The sequence below is a fragment of the Solanum stenotomum genome, chromosome 6, assembly GCF_019186545.1.
Source record: "Solanum stenotomum isolate F172 chromosome 6, ASM1918654v1, whole genome shotgun sequence".
Taxonomy (NCBI): Eukaryota; Viridiplantae; Streptophyta; class Magnoliopsida; order Solanales; family Solanaceae; genus Solanum; species Solanum stenotomum.
Genome location: NC_064287.1, coordinates 24,661,235 through 24,675,891, shown reverse-complemented (window position 1 = coordinate 24,675,891; position 14,657 = coordinate 24,661,235). Strand labels below are relative to the sequence as shown.

The window sequence follows — 14,657 nt, the reverse complement described above, 5'->3', positions numbered from 1 at the left end:
GAAAAGAGTTTTATGTTTAAGAGAGAAATAGAAAAGAAAAGGATGTGACTATGTGCAAAAGAAGCAAAAAGATGAAAAAACCAAAAGTGCTGAAAAAAATAAAGAAAAATAAAGTGAAAAATAAGAGCAACAAAATCAAAAGTCACATTTGTGCTGAAGAAAATCAAGGGAAAGAAAATATAATGAAAAGATATCAAAAATAGGTTGAAAAAAGAGGTAAAAAGCCAATGTAATGTCAAAGAGGGCAGAAAGTCACTAAAAAGTACCCAAATGTACCATACCTAACCCTGAGCCTACGTTACAAGCTAATAAAGTCCTATAGTGATCCTAGCAACTAGTTTGGAGAGTCTAAGCAGTGAAAATAAGGGCAAGCCTATGGTATTGAGCACTAACTGTACTTAAAGTCCTATAGTGATCCTAGCAACTAGTTTGGAGAGTTTAATCGGTGAAAATAAGGGCAAGCCTATGGTAATAGGGAATTCTTACCAAGTGTGGAACTACCAAGTTACTGACAGACCGTAGGTCGACCCACGGGCCGTCCTACACATCTGTCGAATGGGTTCAGAGAGTTGAAGTTCTAGTACCTTACGAAAAATCCTAAGTGTGGACCCACGAAAGAGGGCTGACGGACCGTAGGTCAACCTACGGTCCGTCCTACACGCCTGTCGTTGATGATCTGAGAGTGAAGGTTCATGTACCTGCTGAAAATTTGCTAAGTGTTGAACCACGAGGTGACCTATGGACAATAGGTCGACCCACGGTCCGTAGGTCGTGTTATCGACATAAACTGCGTCCAGACTATTTATTTCCTTGCTTTGTTTCCTTTATGTTTAGGACATGTTTTTCTATAAATAGGGTATTTAAACCTCATTTTTGGGGTTAGAAATTATTGTTTACTTTTAGTTCTTGGTATTTTATTGAATTACCTTACAACTTTGGCAATTTGATTTCCAGATTTCGTTTTACAAGATTTTGACTTTGAAATTCAATTGGAAATTTTGGGTTTCTTCTACTCTAATCGTAAGTTCGTGAATTCTCTTTATTAAAACATGAATTGTGTTCTTTCAAGCATGAGTAGCTAAATCTACAACTAGGGTTGTGGGAACCATGAACAATTAACAACGTATGAATAATAATTAAGTAATTCTTGAATAGTGTTTATGCATGTATGGTAACTCTTTCACTTACAATTCTTTTTAACGAGTGGACGCAACTTGCCTCGTTGCTACTTGTCGGACCAAGGAGGTAGTTAATGAGAAAAGAATTAACAACAGACATTTAGTGGATGCTATCTAATAGTCTAATGTCAATTGGTGCGAGGGTGAAAACTAAGCCATACATTGATGTGATGTCTAATCTGAGGTAAAGGTAAGGGTTAGTAAAGTATACACTCGTAGCCGGATGAAGGTGCATAGTGAAATTCCCTACTTGGAGGACCAATCACTTAGGGATACCTATCTAACAAACTTTGCATGTAAAACACTATGAAAGGATTACTATTATTACGATTACCGCATCAAAAGCTTGTGGGGAACACATACACCCTAATTTCTCTCTCATATTGATAATTAAAAGTTTTAATCTTGCTCACCTGTTACTTGATCAAAAATTGGTTATTTGCTTACACAAATCCCCCCATTTAATTACTTGTCTCGGAAATAGTTTGACTAAATGGATATTATAGTGAGTTAAATTTAAGTTTAAACCATATTCCTCGTGGAATCGACCCCAACCTACAAGTTGGGTTCTTTATTTAACGACGAACGTTTATACTTCTTCAGGGAGGTGTATTTTAAGCGTATCAGTGGGTTAGATTTTGAAGTTCGGGGTGAAAAATTGGCAGGTTGGACTATTCGGTGAGCTGGGTTGAGCTCATCGAGTGGTTTGGCGGTTCACCTAAGTCCCTCTTGATCACCTTTTATTTCTCTCTTTTAATGGTTTAAGTTCTGTAACTTTTGGTGAGATGCCTGCGCTCGCCTAGTTCACTCGATGACTCGCCGAAAGTCTTTTTTGATCGCCCTTCTGCGCCCCTAATTCCTGATATTGTTCTGTAACGTTCAGCGAGCTACTTCTAGTTTGCCAAAAGGTGTTGGCAATCCGCTAAATGGCCCTGGACATCGCTGACTTGTCCTGCATTTTTTCACATTTCTTTCTGGAAGCTTCGGCGAGCCCGACTTGGCTTGCCAAAGGTGTTCGGTGAGTCTTCCTACAATTGTTTCCCTAAATATTTCTTAACTACATCTAACATTTTCCACATTGTTTTGCAGGTATGGCTCGACCCAAAGTCGGTGGTAGAAATCAACTGGCCAGGAAGCGAGCACGAGGAATAATTATAAATGAGAAAGTTGTTGCTTCCCGGTCCCTGAAAACTAAACTTCCTCCAAGAGGATGAAAGGGCAAGGGCAAGGGGCCCTGTGCAACTGACACATGTGGAGGAGAGCTCTAATAGTGAGGGTATCTACTCTACATACCTCACTCCCTCCGGCAGTGAGGGTCAGTCTAAGGATAGTTCTCCGGCTTCCATCTCTGAGCCGCAAGATGACCATCTCCTGCAGGCGTGGAGAGCGGAGTTACGCTCCAAGTCGATGAATGATCTGTCTAGGATCCCAATGCCTCCTACGCCTCCTCCTCCAGCCAGTGGTCCAGGCACCACCAGTTCAGGGTCCACCTTCCTGGTCACTGAATAGACTAAAGGTCGAGGGTTCGAGGACCATCTTAGAAGAAAAGCGGTTGTCTACTGACGGTGTGGTCGACAGATATCCTGAGGTCTGGAACACCTTGAAGTTCCATAAATTTGAGGCGTTTACAAAACCCCTAGGCCCTTATATTCCTTCTTGGGTCCGGGAGTTTTATGCAACATACGAAGAGCTTGTCCCTAAAGGGAAGAAGAAGGCCAACATGTTCAAGTCAGTGGATGAGGTGATGGTTTAAGTTCGAAAGGTGAAGTGCAGCAGCTTAGACATAAATGCATTACTTAGGTGTTCTAGGTATTTCATGCATGATTACCCCAACTTGTTCAAGAAGAAGACCCTAGAGGATCTTAAAGGTTGGCTGACACCTGTCCTCTCTGATGCTACTCCGAGGTGGATTGAGGTAGGTGCACCGATCAAGAAGAAGGACTTGAATGTTGCTGCCAGATACAGGTTCGGGTTCATTAGTAGAACCATCATGCCCTCACAAAATGATTCCATCCTCCGCCATCCGAAGGTGGCATGTCTAGGGGTCGATTATAGATCATCAGAGATTGAACTTGGGGCTGCTGATTGTGCAAGAGATGTCGATGAGGGCCAAGCCAAGCCAGACCTCGCTTCCATTCCTCATGTTGATTATCGAGTTGTGTCGTTGGGCTCGTGTTCCCATGGTTGAGAAGACAGATGTTGAGGTTACCCCCACCTCTTCTACTAACATCGGATGCATTGAGGCGAGTTCTTGAGAGATGAGGCCGATAGGAGGAGCTCTGCTCCAGTGGATAAATCTCCGTATATGGGAGATTGTTGGCGCCTTGGCCCTAATTAGGGCTGAGATGAGGGAGAATAAAGCATTAGTTGAGGGCCACAAGTTGGCATTGGATACCTTTCTGGTGAGGGTTGAGACTTATGAGCAGACCAAGGGTGCTATGGATAGTGTCACGACCTTAAAGGTTGTAGTTATTAGGTCGAAAAAGGATGTGGACCAGTTGAATTCCATGGATTTGTCGATGTTGTTTGGGACGGTGGAAATTACCAAGATGCTGAGAACTGATATTGCAATTTGGAGGTTCCTCTGGCTACTACGACTGAAGATGTTTCTCCAGCTGATGAGATAGAGGTTGAGTCTGAGGCAGAGATAGATGAGGAACCGCTGGGTGTTAGAGATGAGGTTGTATATGATGATTTGGTAGATCTTGAGAGAGCCATAGTGGAGAAGACTATGCATGCATCGCTCAGAGTATGTTTATGGTGGGCTCCAGTGGAGCTAAGGATGTTGCTGAGTCTGGCATTGATGCCTCGACAGATGGAGTTTCAGACATGCAGACTTCACCCTAGGCTTGGCCTGGCAAGATGATTCTCTTTACTCCATTCATGTTACTGTTTAGACTACATTTCTATTTCTTTGCATTTGAGGACAACTGTTATTTTTCTTTGGGGGGTGAGGTATTTCCATACCTACCTCTACTGGGTTGTTTTTATGGATATTGTTGTGTTGTTGGTTTTGGTTTTGTGAATGTTGGATCTTATCTTGTGTTTATATATATCTTGGTTTTTTATCGATATTGGTCCATTGTTTCTACTGTGCAAATGGTTTTGAGCCAATTTTAAAAAATTTGCCACCTCTTTTGTGTTTGATTGTGGGGGTTCCTTGCATTTTCGAGTGTCAGTTGTGGTCAATACCAATTACTTGAATAGTGCTATCAATTGAACGATATGAATGTGTAGCTACAATGGGGCAAATTGAGTTACACAGGTCATATGTGAACTCCTAGTATCTTGTTGTGACTAGCCAGTTGTCGAGTCAATCTCTTGTGATGATCATTGCACGCTAGTTAGAAAGTGTAAAGTCTTGTTTGATAATTGTGTCGAATGTTGTGTGTGGTGAGGTTGTTTTGAATATTGTGCTTGATGACACCTAGAATTTGGCCTGTTAGTCCAATTGATTGATTGAAGCAAGCGATTGAAATGATCTTACGCAAAAGTTTTGAAAAGTGAACCAAATTGATAGCATACCTCTTTGTGGCAACCTTGTGAGAAGTGTGAACCTTGCTTGGCACCTTTTAAGCCTATCCTTTTCTTTGGAAGAAACTTGAGCAACTTTGACCTCTCTGTCCCATCACCTATAACCTTCATGAATTATTGGTTTGTTGAATAGATAACATAGGCCAAAAGCCTAAGTTGGGGTGTGATTAAAAAGAAGAAAAGTCAAGAAGTGTGAAAAATCCCCTTTGAAGCATTGTTTAAAAAAATGGAACCCCTCCATGTAAAAAAAGAGAAAGAAAAGAAATGGTGATAAGGAGAATAGTTTTTGAAATAAAATGTGTGAAAGAAGCAAAAGAAATGGGGTATCCAATGAGTCATGCTTATTTGAATAATGGGGTGGATTGTGAACATGTTTGAATGTGAAAGAGAAGGAGAAAAAGTGACTCTAGGCCATATTTCATGAAGGTAGAAACCACTAAGACAAAATGATCATACTTTTACACTCAGCCCCGTTATAAGCCCTGGAAAGACCTTTGTGATCTTGAGTGAGCTGAAACAAATGTTGATTGGAAAATAAGGGCAAGCCAATTGGTAGAGTTATGCATGTGTTCATTTTCGTGAGAGTTGTATTTGATTCTGAAATCTTAAATTGTTGAGGAATTTTGTGTGAGCATGGAATCATACTAGTTGTGAGGGCATTTGAATGTTTTTATTGAGCTTGAACTTGCATTTGAGGCAAGCATTGTGAGTTTGAGTCTATTTGATAATGGTTAGTCACAATTTAAAACTTAGAGTGCACAATTGAACATTATATGTGTAGTTTGAACCTCTTGTGTGCATTTGTGTTGAGTCTTGAGTAGAATTGTTTGTAGACATCCTTGTTGAACTAATTTATCTTGAGTTTTACTTGAGAACAAGCAAAAGTTTAAGTTGGGGGTGTTGATGAGTCTGAGATTTCGACTCATTTAGGACTTGTTTTCATAGTTTAAGTTTCCTCAATGCCTATTTTATGCTCTAAACGGATGTCAAAGTGTTGATTTGCAACAATGAAGGCTAAGGAGCAAGGAAAGGACATTACTGGGCAAATAGGAGCGAAAAAACTGAAGAAGTTGAAGGAAGGTAATCCTGGAGATCGCCAAGCCCACTCGGCGAGCCGCCAAGTAGCTCTTTAGCTCGCCTAAAGTTCTAGCATGCCATCCCTGGGGAAGAACCTGCTTGGCGACGGAAATGGACATTCGGCGGACCGCCGAACGGATTGGCGACATCAACCCTGATCGCCTAAAGTCACAGAACACTGAAGATAAAGATCCAAGGAAAACCGGCGATGGAATGGAGAAAAGGGCACGTTGCAGACTTGGTCGGCAATGCTTGACTTACTTCGCCTAATGGTCCTGAAGGCCAAAATTTGGGAAACTATAAATTGAAATTTGAAAAGTAGAAAAGATATCCAAGCATTGTAGAATCTAAGTCGAGTCCCATCCAGTTTTTCTAAGTTTTCCATTGTAGAACTTAGAGCTTTTGAGACTTGGTTTTGAGGAATTTCAATTGGGATTTTTGAATTAAGTTGATTTGAAGCATTTTAGAGACTTTGTAACCATTACCCAGTTCATGGCTAACATAATTGGTAATTGTTCTTCCTTTTTATGATGTGTGGCTAGAAACCCAATTCTTGGGGTGTGATCATGCGATTATTAGCTTAATTAGCTTATGGTTATTGTTGTTTACTGATTCAAATGCTTAATTGAAATGGGTTTAATCGATAGTTGTGTATTAATCTATAGATTGTAGTTGCAAATGCAATTCTAACTTAGTGTTCTCAAATTGCTTGAGAAAGAGGTTTTAGAGCCAAGGTTTTCGATTGATGATTGTAGTTATTGGGTTGATGTGGGTTCCACTCGAGAGAGTGAATTCTAACATCAATAAAGATTATAACAAATGAATCAAGAAATGGTTTGAACACACCATTCTTCGAACTCATAAAATTTGCAGGCGCATTAGTTAATCCAAATGACATTACTAGAAACTCATAGTGCCCATATAGGGTTCTAAACACCGTCTTGGGCACATCCTCAGGCCTAATATTTAACTGATAGTAACCAGACCTTATATCAATCTTAGAGAAAACTGATGCACCTTGTAACTGGTCAAAAAGATCATCTATTCAAGGCAATGGGTACTTGTTTCGAATGGTGACTCTATTCAATTGCCGGTAATCTCTACACATCCTCATACTACCATCATTTTCCTTAACAAACAATATAAGAGCACCCCACGAGGAAGCCCTAGGACAGATAAAACCTTTATCAAGAAGTTCTTTGATTTGAGCCTTAAGCTCTCTCAATTCTAACGGAGCCATGCGATATGGAGGGATAGAAATGGGGCGGGTACCAGGTTCCAAATCAATATAGAAATCTATATCTCTATCTAGAGGCATACTAGGTAAATCAGTAGGAAACACTTCTCTAAATTCTGACACCACAGGAATAGTCTCAATAGAAGAAGATTCGACCTCAACATCCCAAATATGAGACAAATAAGCCAAACAACCCTGACCTACCAGTTTCCTAGCCCGAATAGAGGATATGATCTTAGCTAGCTTAGGCTTGTACAGCCCATCCCACTCTAACTTTTTCCTGCTCAAAATCACTAGAGTCACAGACTTAGTGTTACAATTAAGCACAACATAATAGAGGGACAACCAAGTCATGCCTAAGATTATATCAAAGTCAGTCATATCCAAAATCACCAAATCATCCCAAGTCTGAAAACCCATAAAAAAAAATAGGACAAGCATGATGACATGGGTGACTATGACAAACGCTCAAACTGGGGTAGAAACATGGATAGAGGCATCAAGTATATCACAAATCATAGGAAATTCTGAGGCAAATCGCATGGACACATAATAATAAGTAGAACCCGGATAAAAAAAAAGACATTAGCCATCTGGTCACAGACAAGAATAGTACATGTGATCACTGCGTCAGACGCCTCCGCCTCGGTCTTGCCCAGAAAGGCATCACACAGATCCATGTCATCATGACGAGTAACTTCCCTGCCTAGCTGTACTATACCTCTGCCTGCGTTACCATTTCCCTTACCTCCACGACCTCGCTGATTTCACAACACATCTTCATCCCATGACACTCAGAAAATACCCGTTCACACTAAGATCAATTTCGGGAGTTCTACTCACCCGAATTAAATTATGCAAAGTCGTACGGGTTCCTTAACATATTAGCTATCTATCATATTATCAAAATCATAATTAGATCTCCCATTTGTAATCAGATTTCCCTAGACCTCACTGACTCTGATTTCGTCCAAATCTGGACTAGGTTGGGAAATTCCAAGGTACTACAAAAAAGTTTTCCGGCCCAAAATTTTTCCTCGTTGGATTTTCTATATCGACAGGAACCGGGCATTACATTCTAGGTTATCTTCATTTGATGTCGAGACAGTAAATTTAGTTTTAGGGCCGAGATACCTCCTCGCCACCTTATTGTATGACATTGCTGCTTCTTCTTTCGTATCAAAGGTCCCAAGCCAAGCCAAGCCCCTTTTGGACGGGGTTTGTATTATCAGCTTCGTACTTCCCCTTATGCCTCTTCCTCACACCCCTATATTGAACCTCAATGGGGTTTATCGACGCTGTCACCATAATTGGAACACCGTTTTCTCTCTCTGTCATCCAAAAATATAGAAAAAATATTTTGTATATAAGAAAGACTAAGTGAGTGAAATAGAAAGACAGAGAGTGAATTATATATCCATTTCTAGGGGGATACATTTAGTGTAGTAATTGATTTACATGGAATTTTAATTATTTTAGTAAATATATTGTACAAATAAATTGCTTGAAAAATGAAAAAAAATTGACTTTTCTAAGAAAAATAGTAGAAATAATAAAATATCATTCTAAGATCATTACTCGTTACACTACCTATAAATATTTTGTGTTGATATTTTAAAATTTATTTTCCAAATAAAAAATAGGTAGTTAATACTAAGTTAACTTATTTTCTAAACAAACAAACAAAAAAATTGACCCCTTGAAACAAATTCACTCTTAGTTAAGCAATATTTTATATTTTATTCTAAAAGGTATGAATGATAGATTCACATTTAATTTTTATCTTTTAGTACATGACTGTCATTATAAAATTTCATATTTTAATATTATTTTTTATTTTCCCAAAGGGTCATGCCCCACCCACCCTCAACAAATAAAGAAAAGTTAATATTTTTTTTCTTTGCTATTTGTCCTTCTTATTTTTTAAATGTTTACTCAAGTCGAGAAAAATAAGGTGACCCTAATAAATGTTTTAATATTTTTTGGGTTTCACCAATCAATTTACAAATATTGAATTTTATTAGCATTTTGTATTTGATAGGTTAAAACTAAATAAAGTTAGTTCGAATCTTACTTACTTCTTTATTGTTCCTTTTTAAGATCTGACATCCTTTGTTACTAAAAATCACAGTGAAGTCAATTAAACTAGTAATGGCAAATAAAAAATAATGTGGCTTAAAACTATAATTTTTTTAAAAAAAATTTGTCGATTTCTTGAAGAATTGCAGGAAATCATTCGATAACACTATTTCCTATTTCTTTCTCAATGATATCCGACGATCAAGACAATTCCCGAACAATGTTCAAGGAAATTTAAAAAAGTAGCAGATTCCAACATGACTAATAAAGAATCAAGATTAAACTAATTACATGATATATAGAATAATCACATCCAGAGGCGAAGCCAGTTTTAAGAGTTCGAGGGGTTCTAAATTTCGTTAAAAATCATCAATTAATTTTGTTAAGGGTTCAGAAATTAATATACATACATATCTAATTAATTTTCTAGTACAAATATAGGGTCTACGTAAAAGCTATTGAGTTCGTCCGAACCCATGAACCCCCACCTAGCTCCCACATCAAAACTTACAAAACAACAAAAATAGAAAATGAGCACATAAGGTAAATCAACATGGAACATAAACAATGCAAACAAATAAAAATTCATTCAACTAAATTCTATAAAGGAGAAAAAACAAGACAAAAATATGATATATACAACGAACAAGACATAATTAAGTTTCATGTATTTGTTCCTTCTTCTAATATTCAAAAATGAAAATTAATTTGTTTCTTCTAATAACTGCAATCGGTATTTGATGTGCCGACAGTTTCATTAAAATTGATTTCATGATGGACATGCTCATCATTTTTATTAACGGTTTTTTAGATTATCCTCATTTCATGTCGGAAAATTAAGTTTTACTTTAGGGCCGCGATACATCTTCTATGCCTTATCGTAAGCCCTTGGTGCTTCTTCTTTCATGTCAAAGGTACCAAGCTAGAGACGATTGGTGCATTCACATGCATAGTGATCGTCTTCACCACACTTGTAGAAACCGCCACCACCGCCAGAGTATCTACTACCTCTGCCGCCATAGAGTTCACTCTAGGTACAGTTCCTGGCAAAGTGTCTAGGGAGTGTACCCAGAGTGAAAGTTATGGTGTCGGAGGTAGTAGATACTATGGTGGTAGTGGCAGAGGCAATGGTGGCCATGGTGGTGGTGGCCGAGATGGTGGAGGCGGTTGTTACAAGTGTGGTGAGGAAGGTCACAATGCATGTGAATGCACCACTGGTGGTCATTAATGGCTTGAAGTCCTGACTGCTTCTAAACAAAAAAAAGCTAACAAAAGGAATTTTTTGTATATAGAGATGACTCTATGAGTGAAAAAAGAAGAAGAAGAAGAAGAAGAAGAAGAAGAAGAGTGATTTATATAGCAGTTTCTCAAAGATATACATTTAATTTGGTCAACTAATTATTAACTACAGTTGGAAAAATAATTATTGAATTATCTATTAACAATCTATATAGTCAAAACTATTAACTAGTTTACTAAAAGCTAAGATTATGTAAATTTTGACTAGGAAAATTCTCTCATGGTCCACTATGTTTACTTATCAAAAAGAATATTTTCATTAATCGTTACTCCATAACCAATCAACAATACTCAAAGGTAAGTAAATTACTAAAAAGGAAATTTATTGATTTAGCTACAACTTATATAATCTTTAGTAACAATGATTTTGTTTATAAAAATAAGTAAGGTGACATGTTGTGTAATTATCGTGTAAATGCATTGCCTTACAAATTCAGTTAATAAGAATTAGAGGAAATAGAGTAAGTGAAAAATAAAATGAATCCCGTAGATACACTATCAGCTAAGTTAAAAACACTAATATAACAAAATGACATGTGAATTTACTATTGTAATATAATAAAAACCACCAACGTTTTCTACGTCAAGTAGTGCAATTTGATTTTTAACTACAAATTTCTCAAACTTTATAGTGATAACTTGTACTTTGACGGTCTCAATTTATTTAGTCCTAATTTTGAGAGTTCATTTTTTTTTTAATTGTGAATTTGGACATACAATCTTGAAGTTATTTGAAAGATAATTTATATATTTAGACAACTAAATTCAATAAAGGAAATAAAAGACATAAAAATGATAAAACGATGAAGAAATAAATAAGTTTCTAAACTAATACTACATTACTTCTATCATCACACAAGATATGACTAAAGTTTTTTTTGCTTATAAAAATTTAACAACTGATATTAAACTATTTCTTCTATGAAATGTGATGCATATGGTACTATTTCACATGTTCCCCAGCAAGGCAAGGGTGAGGTCAAGATTGAGTTTATTCAGATGGGCATGCTCAGCTTTGGTTGTTGGTGGTTGATCCTTGACCTCACACTGTAATGACTATCCATGTCATTTTTTCTATAATATCTTCTTTTCATCATTTAGAGCATTCCTATAGTGACCTGTAACGACTTGATTCCGTCATTAGGGAAAAGCTAATGGAGAAAGAATTGGGGTCAAAAAAACGTTTTCGTAGTATCTTGAGATTTCCCAACCTAGTCCAGATTTGGACGAAATCAGAGTCATTAAAGCATAGGAAAATCTGGTAGCAATTGGGAGATTTAATTATGATGTTGATTACCTGAGTAGATAGCGAAGACATTAAGAAATTCGTACAACTTTACAGAATTGAATTCGGGTGAGTAGAACTTCCAAAATTGGTCTTAGTGTGAACGGGTAATTTTTGAGTGTCATTGGTTGAAGGTGCGTTATGAAATGGAGTCTTGGAATTATTAATTTTTCTCACTGGTTCCGTGCAAGCTGCTGTGGCGAGATTATTCCAGCCAGGGCGGGGCTGCTGTGGCAGGTTGGGGTTGCCATAGCGGAACAGACGCAACTTAGGTAAAAAATAAAACCCCAAAAACATTTAATTCTGCACTTTGAGAGCTAGGAGACGACACCAGGCGAGTTCTTGACCATTTTTCACCATTCTTGAGGCTAAAGGTAAGGTTTTCACTACCCAAATCTATTTTTCGATCCATAAGAACTTAACTTCTTGGATAATTATCGAAGGTGGAGGGTTTTGATCTGGAATTATAATGGAAAAAGCCCTAATTTGGGCATAGGGATCATGGGTTTGGTCTAGGGTTATTGAGTTCTTTATAATCCGGATAATTAGACCTTTGATTGTTGATCCTTGAGTATAAATTGTTGTTTGTAGACCACGAACAAGCGAGAAGAATCCGGAAAGGAAGATTCAAGTGCCTTAGGGGATTCAAGCTTGGATTTGAGTTAGGTGATGGTGTGATTTCATGTTGGTGTAATATATCTTTGTAATTGCTTCATTATAATGCATATATGTATGCGAATATTGCATTATTGATCACCCTAATCATAAATGAGGATGATTGAATAATTGTATGTCATGAATCACCTCTTGTTGTATGATTGTGAGAATATACATTGTGATTGTGATTATGATTTGTTGACTGGGTGGGTGTCACGATCCGACAGACTAACTGGGATNTATTGATCACCCTAATCATAAATGAGGATGATTGAATAATTGTATGTCATGAATCACCTCTTGTTGTATGATTGTGAGAATATACATTGTGATTGTGATTATGATTTGTTGACTGGGCGGGTGTCACGATCCGACAGACTAACTGGGATCGATTGCCACATTCTGGCATAAATATGGGATCGGTTGCCACATTCTGACATAAACATTGGATTGGGTACCATGTTCTGGCATGCTAACAGTTTGGGTGTGGGTTCCATGAGAGAACCATTGAATTAGGTTTCCTGGGAGGACCATTGAATTGTGTTGTATATCTACTTGTGATGATTACATTCATATCTAATGATGATTGATATTGGAAGACTGTATGTTGCTTTAAATTGATAACCAATAGGTATTATGGAGAATGTGGAATGCTATATTGATCTTGAAAAGATGACTAATATTGTATATGTTCGGTATATGTCTGTTTTATAATGTTGTGGTTACATGCATGTGTTTCACTTATTGGATAGCCGCGTGAACTAACCGGTACATTGTGGTTGTGTACTGATACTGCACTTGTTCTTTCTTTGTTGAGCACAGGGCATCTTCAGGTGGCTATTGATAGTTGCTAATGAGTGTGACCGGATTCAACAGTGAGCCAGTTCTTTCAGGCTGCCATGGATCTTTCTTGTTTAAGTCCACTATTTTCGGAATCAGACTATTTCTTAAAGGTGTTGTTTAGTTGTCTGTTAAAACCTTGAAGTTTATGGGGACTCCATTTTTATAGTCATTTAAACCTGCTTCTGTATCTTTAAATGCCTCAATTTTCATAAAATTTATTTGTTTGGGTTGTAGTAATGTTTCTCCCACCGGAGGGTTTGTATGGGTGCTAATCTTGACGGTCTGGGTCGTGACAAAGTTTGTATCAGAGCCCTAGGTTCATTGATATCATTGTACCAAAACGAGTCTAATAGAGTCTTGTGGAACGGTATGATGACGTTCGTACTTTTCTTCAAGAGGCTATACGACTTTAAGAAAAATTCACTTCTTTCTACTCCTTCGTGTTATGACTTGAATCCAATTCGTATCTGGGTGATACAAATTGGTATCTTTCCTCCTTCACTCTATGGTCCAAACTAGAGCAACAAAAGTGGTAACATAATCACTAGCAAGAGAGGATGTGTATAGACTACCGACAGTTGAATAGGGTCACCATTCAGAACAAGTATACATTGGCTCGGATAGATGACCTTTTTGACCAATTGAAAGGTGCATCGATTTTCTCTAAGATTGATTAAGGTCTGGTTACCATAAATTCAAAGATTGAGGCGATTAAGAATTGGGTTCGACCAAGTCTATGATTGAAATTAGCAGTTTTGTGGGCCTCTCTAGCTACTATTGTCGCTTGTGGTATGAGTTGAGTCCAATTGGTATCTCCCAATTCCTATTGGTATCTCAATGAAGTGAACTGGACGATGTAGTCCCGACCGAAGGGACACAAGAAAGTTAATTGGAATTGAGAAGTTCCAATTGGTATCTGGTCTTAGGGGTCGTATAAGGCATAGATCAGTAACAATTGTCTATGGAACGAACTAATTAAAGAATTTGGACTTATATGCAAGTTGTAACTACTTGAGTATCTTGAAACTTGTTGTGAAAAGACTGTTATCACAAGATTAGGTGCAAGGGTCTAGATAAATTATGATGTGGTTTGTAAGCAAGAAATTTGGACGTACGTTGCGACAAACTGATAATCGCGTGAGTGTCTAGGTGTATCTTAGGGATGTGTAGATTATAGTATTGAATTAATGAGAGTGAGTTGGATTATGAATCGTTGGATTTACTCGGGGTAGACAATGATTATCCTAGTTCAGAGGATTATTCTAAATTGCTCAGCAAAGCTAAAAACGTTCGGGGATTTAGAAAAAAGAAAACCCCTAAAAGAATTATTGCCTAGGTTTTGTTTCCATTGAGGCCGCTAGGGCGGGATTTTTCCCACCAAGGTGAGGCCGCCAGAGTGGGATTTCTTCCGCCAGAGCGGGACAGGGCAAGAAAAAATCTTATCCCTATCTCCCTTGTTTTTCCTAAT

General features: G+C 37.8%; 2 protein-coding genes across 2 annotated transcripts in view; one reads left to right on the top strand and one right to left on the bottom strand.

Moving 5' to 3' along the window:
- LOC125867126 (probable protein S-acyltransferase 19) overlaps positions 1-14,657 on the bottom strand; it is a 1,047,372-nt gene that overhangs the window by 346,264 nt on the left and 686,451 nt on the right. The window lies entirely within an intron of this gene.
- On the top strand, positions 5,720-10,333 carry LOC125868610 (uncharacterized). Its single transcript, XM_049549230.1, has 2 exons — positions 5,720-5,792; positions 10,020-10,333. The coding sequence occupies exons 1-2, from the start codon at positions 5,720-5,722 to the stop codon at positions 10,331-10,333; spliced, it is 387 nt and encodes a 128-aa protein (XP_049405187.1).

Excerpts from the sequence above, each read along its gene's own strand:
- LOC125868610 (XM_049549230.1), top strand. The coding sequence starts at position 5,720 with ATGAAGGCTAAGGAGCAAGGAAAGGACATTACTGGGCAAATAGGAGCG. Across the intron at positions 5,793-10,019 it reads ACTGAAGAAGTTGAAGGAAG|GTACCAAGCTAGAGACGATT; the intron begins GTAATCCTGGAG and ends TTCATGTCAAAG.